The sequence below is a fragment of the Aspergillus japonicus genome (assembly GCF_003184785.1).
Source record: "Aspergillus japonicus CBS 114.51 unplaced genomic scaffold BO86scaffold_8, whole genome shotgun sequence".
Taxonomy (NCBI): domain Eukaryota; kingdom Fungi; phylum Ascomycota; class Eurotiomycetes; order Eurotiales; family Aspergillaceae; genus Aspergillus; species Aspergillus japonicus.
The window spans coordinates 509,551-522,766 of record NW_020291645.1 but is presented as its reverse complement, the minus strand read 5'-3'; the positions used below and the strand labels follow the sequence as shown (position 1 = coordinate 522,766).

The window sequence follows — 13,216 nt, the reverse complement described above, 5'->3', positions numbered from 1 at the left end:
CCCCCGGAAATGCTATTATGATGATTACATACTCAAAAAAAAAGGCGAGAGAAACAAAACAAACAGCCGACCTCGGTCTACAAGCAGAGCCCCTATACTACATAGTATTTCAGCTGAAGAAACCCCCATACAGTAGTTACCTACGCCGTAGTAAGGATGAGGGGGCGAACGAACAAAGTCCACACCACAACGGAGACACGCCCTCCCCAAAAACCTGCGTGCCCTCAAGACTAGGTTTCCATACAAGGTTCACTTTGACACGTCAATGGAAACTTTAAATCCCACCCGCGGGAAATGGCAGCTTGTTATTGGTGAAGGGTGAAATCAAATTTGTGGTGAGTGGGTGAGTGGGTGGTGGTTTTCCTTTCTATCATGCCGAAGCATATGTGCTGTGCTATGGCTGATTATTGGGATTGCAAAAGAGAGAGACAGAGAGAGAGCGAGAGCGGAGAACCGAAAGTTGATGTTTCATTGTTCTGGATATGTGGATACTTGATCGGATTCCGATGTGGTGGTGAGGAAAGTGGTGGTTGATGTACATACATACGCTCTATGTGCGTCCAAAAAGGATTGGGTTCCTGGAAAGTAAGGTAGGTATAGATCGGAGAATTATGAACCAATTGTTGGGAAAAGTTTGTTGAATTGAAGTTTGGGAAGGGAGGGGGTAAAGAAAGAAAGCTGTTAGGTCATAAGTTGATATACTATAGACTATAGTTAGGTTGTGATTCGGACCTGATTGAGGAGTGTATTCCGTTGCTGAGTTATCGCAAGTCGGTCGAATGTCAGCAGATCGTGATAATATCAATGTTAAGCATAGCTAGCTGCCAACGAACTAAATCAGGATCGGAGAAAGAGTCTCAGATAGTCATGGATCAGGGACACACAATCGCAAATGGTTCTAGCCCTGGGTAAAGTGCGGTGACCGTAGCTTCAACCTCTTCTGTTCATTTTATCTTATTAATTTTTCTGGTTTTACTCGAGATTACTGAGTATGAGTATGTCGTTCCCACCCACTCTTTCCGATCGAGTATCGAGACAAGGATTATGCCGAAGGATGATTGGCGAAGATCTTACATGGTACGTCGAACTCCCAGTAGTCCACGGGAGTTACGGAAATTACATTCCTTCTCGGGTGCTAGGGAGGGGAAGGGACGAGTCGATCATCCTTCGCGCCGGGTATTAGACACACATGGAGTACCTTTACCGCATACACTTGTGTGCCAGTTGTGTCCGCCTGTCAGCTGGAATTTTTACTTTTTCGGCGGAATTGTTCGTCTTTTTCTCCTCCCCTTTTTTTATTTGGTTTATGATGAGTTACTCGTACTTCATAAACAATCCTAGAGGGGGTGAGAACGGTCTAGATGTAGTGATGTGCAGCAAGTTACTTCCTTTTTGTTTTAAACTCTACATAACCTCTTCTCCAAGAAAAATGTCATGTATGATCGACCCCCCCCCTCTCCCCCTTGTGGACAACTTCCCACACACCCCGGTCGTTTCCATTACCCTGTCCGGTAAAGCGGGCCCCAGCTGCTACCAAACAATGACGAACAGATCTCCGGCGTGGCATGCCGGAGCCTTACCCAGAGAGGACTAGTGATGCCCCGTGGAAGACCCAGAAAACTTCTCCAGAAAAAGGTTTATGACCGAGGATTGAAGGAACCTGACTAGCTGATTTGGGCTTAGTTTTCCAACCCCCCCCCCCCCTCCTCCCATCGGCTTCGACTCGGCTGAAGGCAAATTACAACAGAAAGAGAGAGGGAGAAATGAAATTAAATTACGGAGTATCCTAATGGATAATGAACCCTGTTATTACTCCTGTGCTTACCTCTCTCTACCTGGATTTGGCCTGCCAATACGACCTGGGACTGAATTGTCGCCTCCAGCTTGGAGGGGACCACCTTTGATTCCTACCTTTTCTTTTTTATTTATTTTTCTTTCTCTGCGAAAAGGATCGACACGGGACTTTGCGGACCAAATTAGGACGTACATCATTTTCCAGCCACGTCCCCCCCTCTCAACTCTCTCGTGTCTCCTGCCATTTCTTATTTTTTTTTTTCCGAGTCAGGTCTCATCCATAATGAGCCTTATGATGTTTACCTAAGTCCTTGTCTAACTACCGTCTATTCTCGGCCATCCACCTTCTGAACGGCCAGGAAGGGCCTTAGTTCTTGACTTCACTAGGGCATAACCCATTACTACGTATTCAACTGCCGCGAAGTGGGTGCTTCAACCGTGTACGCAGTAGAACCTCGCCCCTCCCCCCCCTCCTCTTTCTACCGCGTTTTTCGCCTCTTGTACTCTATATCTTATGGGAAGGCTGAAAGATCGCAGCAAGACTTTCACTGTGTTGCCGTCTTTCACGAGAACGAAGGCGAATGCGAAGACCTTGTTGAGGTAGGCCAGTTCGTCTCAGCGGAACAGCAGAAGCGAGAGATGAAGGGTGTTGTCTCCGCATTAGGCAACATATCGGAGTGGCGGCAGCTTACTGTGGGAAAAGGGAAGAGATCTTGCGAGTAGTGGTCACCACCCGAATTGGCTTGTTTCGATCGTATTGCAGAGTGGCAAAGATATCCTTCCTTCTTCCTATCATCTCCTGGTACAGGATGAAGTTGTGACTACCTTAGTATAATGCTCCCTGGCTGGATCACTTCTTTCCCGTGACATTGCGGAACAGTCTTCCCCTAGGACTGTGGAATCAAGAGAGACAGATGTGTAGCTGTGCCTGCGCCTTGAGGTTGTGCATTGTACTCATCACAAGACGATTGTCAGATGATCGTTAGAGGCTTTGAATAGCTCATCTCACGGCGGCAAGCGGCTGCAGAGTCAACGACATCGGACATCTAATCAACGAATGTCTGCTGCTGCTGCAAAACCCTCGTCATCTCGCCTGTCGATGCACCGCAGCCACAGGCGCAGGAAAAAGGAGGATTATACTCTGTACAGTTCCATCCCACCTGCAGAAGATTCTCATCTCCGGCAGCGCAGAAAAAGGCCCTCATAGGATGATCTTGGGTGGTGCTCAAGTTGCACGCAAACGAGCAAGCCAACTACAAGCCATGGTTGGTCCGGGGGACCTTGTCTTCTGTTCGGTGCAATGGCTTTCTTTTGATGACTCATTGTTAGTCAGACTTAAGTAACCGCCCTTGTGGTGAGAGAGAGAGAGAGAGAGAGAAGGGAGATGTGACTGAGAGAGCGCATATGGGCTGTTTCAGCCTCCTTTGACCGCCGGTGTGTCTCTGCACACTCTGCATGGCTGGTTTTCTCCTCGCATACGTATACTTAGCTACTCTCCAGGTCGGGTTAACCGGTGCAGGACATGCGTTTCACTCGTTTTTGAGGTCTGCAGCTGTTCAGCGTCAATATGTCTACGGGAGGAATGCAAGTCTGGGTATGTAGACGTGTGCGTTGCTTGTGCACGTCCGTCTTCGGAGTAACTTTTCCCTAAGCATACATCCACCACGGCTACAATCGGCCGCGCTTCCTTCGATCCTCGCTGCATGAGGTTGGCTTTTGCCTGGTCCTTGATCGACCGGGTTGCCTGCATTGGCTCAGGGTCCCGTGTCGCTGTCGTCCAGTCCATGGAAGGAAGAGGGATGGGAGGTGGGATCGTCCGCTAACTCACTCACTGTAACCCTCCTCTACTCCGACGTTGTATCTAGCGACGAGGGCAACAAGAAAAGTGACATCGCTTCGCTACGTAACGCAACACCGAGTAACTCCAGAAGTGGAGAGAGACAGAGAGAGCGGGTAACAGACCGGTGGTGACGGCGGGCTTCTTTGGTTGCAGCTTACGCCTGCCTGTGCCATTGTGACGGGGCAGCGGGCTATTACCATTTCCAATTTATTCCATGTCGAATTTGTTGACCTACTCAATAAAGATTCCCGCCGTTATCTTTTTACCCTATCTGGTTCTTAGACTAAAGCAAGCCCCCTCTCTCCTCCTTTGTTTCTCCTCGTGCTAGACTACTACCACAGTTAGTGTCCTCGCTTATCGATCGTTTCTCTGTCTGTCTAAACACAAAGAGGGGAGAGGAGGGAGGGGAAAGGGGGGCAGGCCGTTGGTACTAAAATCCACGACTAAACCATGTTGGGATTGCCATCTGCTCGCCTCGACTAGCCAATTCCATGATCGTTGGCTGATCCACCTTTCCGGGTTCATGATAGCCAGCCAGCCAGCCAGCCAGCCCATGACGCGGTGGAGGGGAGGAGAAGGAGGAGGAGGAGGAGGAGGAGGAGGAGGACAATGCCAGCAGTGACCAAGTCTTTCGGTTTGGTGTAAGAATCATCTTGTTCTCCCCCCGTCCTCTCCCCCCATCGGATCGGGCCCCTCCCACCGTCACCCTCCAACCGTTCCTCGCCTTGTCGACAAGGGTACGGAGTAGATACTGCCGTGGGCAGATAGATGGACCTCCCCCATCTAGACGGACCCGAGACTCCGGGTTTTCGTCGTACCAGTGCCTTGATTATCGTTGACCTCCCGGGAAGCAGGGTCACGGTGGCGCCATATCGACCAACATCTAGTCTCGTCCAGTCCGGTCCATGCATGCGCTTTGAACATCGCCCCCCCCCCAGCAAAACAATCCGACTTCACGTCATGGAAGCACTGCACACTGTTTCTGACTGACAAGGCAGGTCAGTCCAAAAACAAGAACTGGCCCTTGTTGTGGTTGAAGTTAATTTTTCCTCTGGCCAGGCTCTAGACAGCATGCACGGCATGCGCCGCTCATCGATCACTGTCCCGACCTCAGTCTTTACCTTGGAAACGTGATGACAACCTCCCATTCCGCACGGGAGACGGTTCGTTGAGTTTGACGGAGATAACTCTCCTCTGGGGCTCGCCACGTTGGCTGGGGGAAGGGGGCTGAGGCTGGCCCTTGCTACACGTACTATCTTGAGGTGTTAAGTTATGCCTCTATACTCGAGACATACTATAGCCCTTGCCCCCCCCCCCCCCCTTCCCTTCTCCCGTTTCGTTCCCCCAATATATGGACAGATTGGTTGGTTGGTGGATAAGCCGTCAATCAGTAAGAACTATATCATAGGATTCGGTATGAGTACAAAGCTGCGTACGACGCAAGCCAGAAGTTTGCCACGAACTAGAATATTCTGCTCTGGTCGGTGTAGTTTTACAACGAGGTAGAGAGGACGGGAGGGGGATTGACTGTACAGTACATCATCAGCAAAGTCTGAAGTAGACCTAGTTCTTACCACGACATCAAGACCACCACCTCGACGTCAAAATGCCCACCTTACGAAACCCATTGTATGGAAAAGATTTCTCAACCCAGGACTGACCTACCGTGAAACCCAGACCGTCAGAACTCAACACAACAACCAACTCTAAACGAACATATACTATGTATGAAGTATAGAAGTCCTCCACAAATCTCCACATTTATCGTTTAGCCCTATCACCAAGTACTCAAGTACTAGTAACCACCTGCTTCAATGTATGGAGTACAGTACTCGAGTATTCCCCTCATCCATTACCCCGTCCTTGGTCATCTGTCTCCCCCTCAATCTCGGCGACTCCGGATCGCCCGCCCCCTCCTCTTTGCCCCTTTCCCTGACAGAAACGCATGAGATTTGCACTGCAGACGGGTACGCGATCATGAAATCATTCTTGGAGGAGCATGGTTTCCCAACGGGGCGGGATGGCTTTGGAGGGTATAGGTGAACAAAGATTCTTCTTCGCAGAATATTGCACCAATCACGGATTTCTCCCCGCACACCCGATCGAGGCGATGGTCGTGTCGATCCGCGCTTGATTCTGGTGGATTTCGGACTGGAGGACGGAGTACAGGACTCAGACTACTGTATAGCCAGCACATACACCGGACGTATGAGTATGGATGTACTGTAACTACTACCTGCAGGCCCTGGGGCCGGGGCTGGGGCCGGGCCCCGGGGGACTGTTGAACTTCTGATATCATCCTCCAGATTTTTGATAATCTTCTGCTGCTGCTGCAGCAGCATGCACGAGACAGAACAGAAAACTTAACGCCCCTCCGCGGCTCTAGACGAGAGTCTATTCGAGGAAATTGGATGATTCTATAGGTATGGGGTTTGGGATAGGGATAGGTTCAAGCACTGAGTGCAGGCGAGGGTTTTGGTTGCAATTCCGACGGCGGGGCGCGGGTTGGACTGGTCGAGGTTGGAATCCAATATGCGTGCGCCTTCTGGTTTTCCAGTAACTCGACAACGGTTCCTTCAAATTCAGGTTTGCTTTTTGCTTGTTGGGAAGTCATCTGTAACCACTATACTACGTGGATGCTTTTCTCCACGGCTGTGGCTGTGGATGAACATTAGAGTGTGAATGGAGGTTGTTTCACTAACGGACTTGCAGGTGAAGAAAGGTGACTTGCATCATCATCATCATCATCATAGGCGGACTGGTTGGTTGGTTGTTGGGTTGGTTGGGATTGTTTACTCTTGAGTAGGTAGTAATAGTAGCTATTGTTGCATCGATGTGGGTAGTATGTTTCTTCATCATCTGCTCCCGCCTTTTGTTTGCTTCTTCTGCTTTGCAGAGATCACTTCCTTTTTGCGTGCCTTCTGCTCTGTCTCACTGATTTATTTGTATTACTTGATCGCATTTGATTACCCTTTTCCTTGGTGATGGATCAACGCATGCATGCATGCATGCAGTGCAAGACACAAATTGATGATGGATGGATTATTTGAATCACCACAGCGGAATTTCCCGACACTTCTGACGGGAACCTACAGCTGGGGATTTGTCAAATCCTATCAATAGTTTTAAAAAAGAAGAAAGAAAAGAAGACCAGAAGATTGGAAAATTGGGTCCAAACCCGCCGAACCAAAAAGCATTTATCGGGTTGTACTCATGCTATAGGTAAGGTAAGAAGAGAAAGTGCATGGACAGTGGATGATGCGGGGGAAACGACAGTTGGAAAAAAAGAAATAGATGGGCGATCAGATCACCAATCATCCCCGGGTGATCATCCTCGGGGCCTGCTTTCGCCTGGTTTGTCTTCGCTTGATCTTGCTGGGGACTTTGTCACTCTATCTAGGAATTGTATTGGCTAAGTTACCTACCAATTCACACTAAGACTGAGCTATCGCATACAGATCCTTATTAAATGGAGATATGTAATACAGTGGATAGAAGGGGAAGAATTCAACATAGCAAGTGATGACTGACATCGTCAAATAACATGTACTGTAGTCCCACTGCGGGGATCCCAAAAACTCTGTCTGTTATACTCCAGTCCAGTCTGTGCTCATACCCTTCAGGCCGAATGGAAACATTGAATGACAATTTGGCTTGGTTTTATAATGCAATTGCCGTCTTTTCGATCCGGGCAATTTTTTTAGGTGCATGAAGCAGCAACCAGAAAAGTTAAATCTGATGCGCCGGGAGGGAGGCGATCAGGCTGGACGATGTGGGATGGCTGATGATCTTTCCTGATGGTCTTCTGCAAGCTCTTACTTTTTTGCTTTGCTGTTGTTCACCGGATGATCAATTGGGAGATGCTGAGCGAGAGGATATAATAATAATGATGTAGTTGTGCATCTCGATGGAGCGGTTGCGGCTGGGCTGTGCCAATCCTCCTTTTCCGATCGAGATATAATGTTATTGGTGATCACTGGCTTGTCATGTGCATACCATGTGGGGAGGTATAGTATTTGGGGATATACTCACAGTATACATCTGCCGAATAACAATAACAGGCATCGTGCAGCTGATGGGAAAAGACCCGGTTAGACGCGTGTATTGATTCAACACAGCCTAAAGCTTGACGAGAAACGGCAATGTAGAATCCCCTATGAACCGATGGACAAGGAAAAGGAGAAGGAATGAAAGCATGTCTACAGTATGCATCTTCTTCTTCTTTTCAAAGGCTCTACGCAATCACATCTGTGCAGGCATGTATACACTTGCCGATATGCAGGGATAACCCCGGTGCTAAGCCAGGCCGGTTGGAAAAGTGCTTTCTGGAAAACCTGGAATTCCAAATCCTTTTCCCTGTTGTTGTATCGTTGTATTCTGTGTGCGCGGGGAGGGTTTATCCTTCCCATCTCGACATCTGCTAGAGAGCACGTCCCATGTGGACTCAAAGGGATAAATTCAAACTGTGACTGTAGCGAGTCTGGAACATCAGAACAATTCCATACACCATGGAACCTGTCAGATAGGGTGAGTCGAAAAGACGACTTGTGTGATTAGTCTCGACTATTGCCCGAGAAGATCAACGACAGAATTGGGAGAGATGAGAACTCAGTTTGATTCTTACGAGCCTGGCTTGTTACTAGGTGCTCATTCAAGGCTTTGAGGAGGGTGAGGAAGGAGAAAGAGGTTGAGTACGGGAGTATATCGTCCTAGATAAACGGTTTCTATGCCCTGATACTTCTTGACCGCATTCAAGCATGTATAGATCTTACAGGTCGGCAGCGGAATGTAGTCTCGGATCCCATGATGTAGCTAGCGAGCTTACATCCCTGTGATAAAGCTCCTCCTAGTTTCCCTAGGAAGAAGAACTCTTTGAGGGTAACTAGTTTTTGGTTCTGCAAATGGCAACAATTATGCAAGGTCCCTGTTTTGAGTCCCACCTTTCTCTTATGTTTTGTCATGTACATCCGAAAATAAGCAAGATTGCCCTCTGCTAGAATATCCATCATAGCCTCTTCCCAGCTTCGTAACGTTGACCTACCCAAATAAAACAAAGGTATCACAAGTGAGTCAAACTCCCGCAAGAAACGATGTAAGAAACCCCCCTATCCAAACATACAAGCCACAGACGGGAACGAAGTGAAGCGTTTTGGATAATTCAACCGTAGACTCCGACGTCCCCATTGCTTCGGACCCCGTCGATCGCCCTTCCCTTGCCCTTAGTACGGCCGGCCACGGCTCTCATCTTGTTAATCGCCTCGCCGAAGCTAAGGACGTTGTAGTCTTCGGGCATGTGCTCTCCGCTGTAGATGCAAAGAACCCGCATGCCAGGCTTGTAGGTCAATCCACTCAGGAGCTTGGGGGTGATCAAGAAGTACTGGCCGCCGCCGCCGCTTTCAGACGGAGCGCAGGCGATGTCGACCAGGCGCCCGTGGACCATGCGCTCGTTCCGGGGGTCCATACCCTGGTTGATCTCGTCGACGACGCGGAACGGCGAGGCGGACAGCGACTGGAGTGCCATGAGGTAGAAGATCGTGCTGACGGCTCGTTCGCCGCCGGACTGCCGGTGGGCGTCCAGCAGGGACAGGTTCTCATGCTCGCGGAACTTCACGTGAATCTGGATCGACCACTGGTCGAAGTCCGTGTCGGCCGCCTCGCCGTGGGGGCCGGTTTCCTCCTCGGCCTTGTCCAGAGTGACCTGGCCGGCACAGCCAATGCGAGCAAAGGAGTCGGAGAAGGCATCGCTGATGCTCTTGATGATGCGATCGAGCTTGGGCTCCCACTTGCCGCGAATCTCGTTGATCGCGTGGTTGTAGTCCGCAAGCTTGTTGTCGAAATCGGAGAGCTTGCTGCGCAGCTTGTCGATTTGACGAGCCCGTTCCTCGAACTCCTTGATTACGCCGCTGTTGCCACCGTGGGTGAGCTCGAGGCGTGCCTTCTCGGCATCGATGTCCGCATCGAGCTGATCGGTGGTGTGGTTGGCCAGCGTGGGGATAAATTCAGCTAGATCGGGTTGTCTGCTAGCGTTTGCCAGGATCTTTTGCGCTTCCTTGTACAGCTTCTTCATTCGTTCCGTGGTATCCTTAATCTGCTGCTGGGCAGCCTTCACTTCGTCGCGCTTTGCATTCAGCCTCTCCTGGTGCTGCACGTTGCGCGCCCTGAGAGCCTCGAGATCGGAGATGCCTTCGATGTGTCGGATCTTGATTTTGATGAGTTCTTCGTGTAGTCGATGGAGAACATTGACCGCAGTCTGCCGCCTATTAGCAATGCTGTGCATTTTCGAGGGTCGTCTCGAAACCTACCGCATATTCGATAGCAGTCTCGGCCTTTTTGATCGATACTTGGGCTTGTTGGTCGCGGATTCCCTTGACCCTCGACCTCACCTCATCAATCATTCCCTGGATCTCCCTCTGTTTGCGTTCCTCCTGGTCTTTAATCGAATTAGCATCTTAACCAGCACCGATCTCGCACGTGTCTTTACTTACTAATTCTCTCCGGAATCGCTCTCCAGTTTGTAAGTGCCGTTTGCTTCTCGCCTTTCTCCTGCTCGAGTTGTCTCTGTACGAGGCCAAAATCAGCACTGAAGGTAGTAGCAAAACGCACGATGTTACTGCTTACCCTCTCGTTATCAATATCCTCATATCGTTTACCTAGCTGAGCGAGTCTGGCTCTATCACCATTCATCCTCTCCTGTAGCTCGCTTGCCTCATCTTCGAGTGCTTTAATCCTCCGCACTATGTCTTCCTTCACAGATTCATCCACCGGCTGCGAAGTCCAAATCTTTGCGGGTTTGACCGGTCTCACTCGAGTGGAAGTTGCACTGGGACCATACTCCCGTCGCCGGACCACAGCATAGGTTTGCTTCCCGGCCACCCAGGAGCTTATGGGTCCATTCTGCATCTGCGTGAACTCCTCATCGCTGATATCCCGAAGACTTATAGGTGTTTGATGCAAGCGATTTTCGCTACACAGCATGGCTACCACAGGGTCCGGTCCGCTCAAGAAGTCTTTGGCCCATCCATCAAATCCAAGACCCCTGAGTTGCTGATCGGGGATGGATGGGCGAAGACTATCTAGGGGAATAGAGCAGGTACGAATACTGATGTCTGAGAGCCTCTGCTCAACCAGGGCTTTCTGCAACGTCCTGAAGTCATTTCGGGTTTGCGTAGTGAATGCAGTGAAATCCGTGCGTTGTAGCAACGATTCGACAGCGTGGGCGTAAGCAGGGTCCTTGACTGAACAGGTGAGAGTTGGAGGCCCGAAGACCTCTTTCTCAAACCGGCCCTGATTCTCCTGTAGCCATCGGTAAGCTTTGACAGAATCCGAAGATATGCGTTCAAGCTTTGATTCCTGCTGGCCAGCTTGAGAATCGAGATTCTTGAGCTGTCCCTCTGCCTCCCTTATCTGATCCGCTGCATGCTTGTGTGCTTCTAGAAGAGGCCGTCTCTCTTCTTTGAGTTTGTTTGCCTGCGCCTCGATTTCTCTGATCTCCGTTCGTTTCTCCCGCTATTTGATATTAGCAAGTGAGCCTAGATTTGCCTCAGCATACTCACAATTCTCTCGTTGTAGGAGTCCAAATCCAAAGCTGCAGGCTCTTCCTCTTGCAAAGAACGCCGGAGTTTGTTCAAATTCTGCTGAATCTTGCTGATGTTCTGCCTGTGACTCTGCCCACTTCTCTTCTCAGCTTCAGCTTGGTCATCCAGATCCTTGAACTGCGCTTCGAATTGCTCAATCTTCGCAGCAGCAGTGGAGGCCTTCTTTTCCGCAGTCTCGAAGGCCTGCGTTCTGTGCTTTATGACATCATCCAGTTTAACACAGTAGTCCTGCCTCTCATTCAGGGACCTCAAAGCAGGTTCAAGCTCTCTTTCAAGACCCGCCAATTCTTGATTCTTCACATCACGCTCTCTTTTCATTTCATTGAACTGGGTATGAAGCTCCGTGTACTGCGTGACCGGGCGAGCAATTTCCAGCATCTCAATCTTTCGCTTGATCTGAGCTCTCTGGCGCATCCGTTCCACATCAGCTCTCTGCATCTCTTGTCGGTCCTCAAGGTTCGCTAGAAGATCTCTATCGCCCTGATTGTCTGCCTGCAGCTTTTTCTGTTCAGCTCTCAGACTTTTGAGGTTCTCATGCCACTCGACCATTTCGTCACCCGCCGCAGCTCTCTGTGTCGAGTTGAGGAGTTCGATGGGCGTGAGAGCGGCGAATTCGCTGACCTTGTCTTGCGGAAGGAATTGGCAAAGGTTATCAATCTGAATGGCGAAGGACTGGGCGAGTTTCAGCACTTGCTGACGGGAAGCCTGCTTCCCGTTGACCGTGAAGGTGCTTTTGTTGCCATCGCGTTTGATGGTCCGAGACACTACGGGGTTGCGACGAAAGCGCTTTCCGCCTGCAAGCTCGATCTCGATGATAGCTTCTCGACAGCCGTGCTTGACGAATTCGCCAGGATCCTTGGCGCGCCCGAGGTGCTAAGAAGTAGAGGCTGATTAGAAACGCCCATAAGCAATGGAGAGATTTCATAATAGTTGTTCGTACCTGCGGTCCCCATCCTAGTCCTAAGCATATCGCACAGACAAGTGTACTTTTTCCAGTCCCATTGGGTCCGATGACCATATTCAGTTTCGGGCCTGGGTAGAATTCCGCCGATGTATAAGTGACAAAATCGGTGACTTTGATGCGAACGATGGCGCCGGGTTTGTAGCCTTCTGGTGTCGTCTCGTTCAAATCGGCAGGTTGCGATTCATTTGCACTGGTCTCAGGAGATTGGGTACCATCCGCGCCGCCGGCCTGAGTGGGATCTGGTACGCTATCGCCCTCAATACCATCTCCCGCTGCCTCAGATCCATCGGAGTCATCCTCTTCCTCGCTGGAAGCGTCCTCTGGTCCTTCTTGACTCTGTCGAGCGGTTTGTGTGCTCGATTTAGAGCGCTGGCTCGTGTTGGAGTTTCGGGGAGTCGGCTTTACGGTAGCTGAGTCCGAGGAGGATGATTCGGCTCCTGAGTCGTCGCCTGATTCACTGGCAGAGCGTTCGGAGTCCTCATCAGGCTGATCGTTATCGTCCTTGCTTAGTCTGCGGCGCTTATTCGGGTTTGAGGATCGAGCTTTTGAATTGTTTGGAGGCGATCCGGAGGAAGAGGACGCATCATCGCTTTCGTCCTCCTCTTCCGACCGGGTGCGACGGCGAGGAACGGACCGTCCGGAAGGCATTTCGATAAATGGCGAGCACGCCGTGCGATTACCACCGGCGCATTTGGAGGGGCGGGGGGGGAGGGGGGAAGAAGGGAGGAAAGGAAGCTTTGATTGTTGACACCGCCTTAGTGATATGGGAACGGTGATAAAGAAAGATACAGTCTGGGCACGCGGGCGGACGCGACGCGAGTTGGAGGGGAACAAAGAAACTCTGGACCTGCCCATCTAGCCCCGTTTGAGTTTAGCGTCGACCTTTGACACCCTTCCGCCGGTCGGGGACTTCGGAGCTCTTTGTTGTATCGACCTGCTATCCTCCGCCTTCGCCCCCCTCTTCTTCGTGATTTCGTGGGTTTTTGCGACAGCTTTGTTCACCAATCGACGGCGAAGTCAATC

At 50.4% G+C, this 13,216-nt stretch overlaps 2 protein-coding genes across 2 annotated transcripts; both read right to left on the bottom strand.

The window, feature by feature from the left end:
• Positions 1–5,502: 5,502 nt before the first annotated feature.
• On the bottom strand, positions 5,503–6,132 carry BO86DRAFT_229115 (uncharacterized protein). Its single transcript, XM_025666987.1, has one exon. The coding sequence runs from the start codon at positions 5,931–5,933 to the stop codon at positions 5,610–5,612; it is 324 nt and encodes a 107-aa protein (XP_025530614.1). The 5' UTR covers positions 5,934–6,132; the 3' UTR covers positions 5,503–5,609.
• Positions 6,133–8,792: 2,660 nt separating this feature from the next.
• Positions 8,793–12,841, bottom strand: BO86DRAFT_376903 (DNA repair ATPase SMC5; the record flags this gene model as incomplete). Its single annotated transcript, XM_025670561.1, has 6 exons — positions 8,793–9,884; positions 9,937–10,064; positions 10,120–10,192; positions 10,253–11,140; positions 11,188–12,102; positions 12,170–12,841. 6 exons carry the CDS (start codon positions 12,839–12,841, stop codon positions 8,793–8,795), a joined length of 3,768 nt encoding a protein of 1,255 aa, XP_025530613.1.
• Between the last annotated feature and the right edge of the window lie 375 nt (positions 12,842–13,216).

Excerpts from the sequence above, each read along its gene's own strand:
- BO86DRAFT_229115 (XM_025666987.1), bottom strand. The coding sequence starts at position 5,933 with ATGATATCAGAAGTTCAACAGTCCCCCGGGGCCCGGCCCCAGCCCCGG.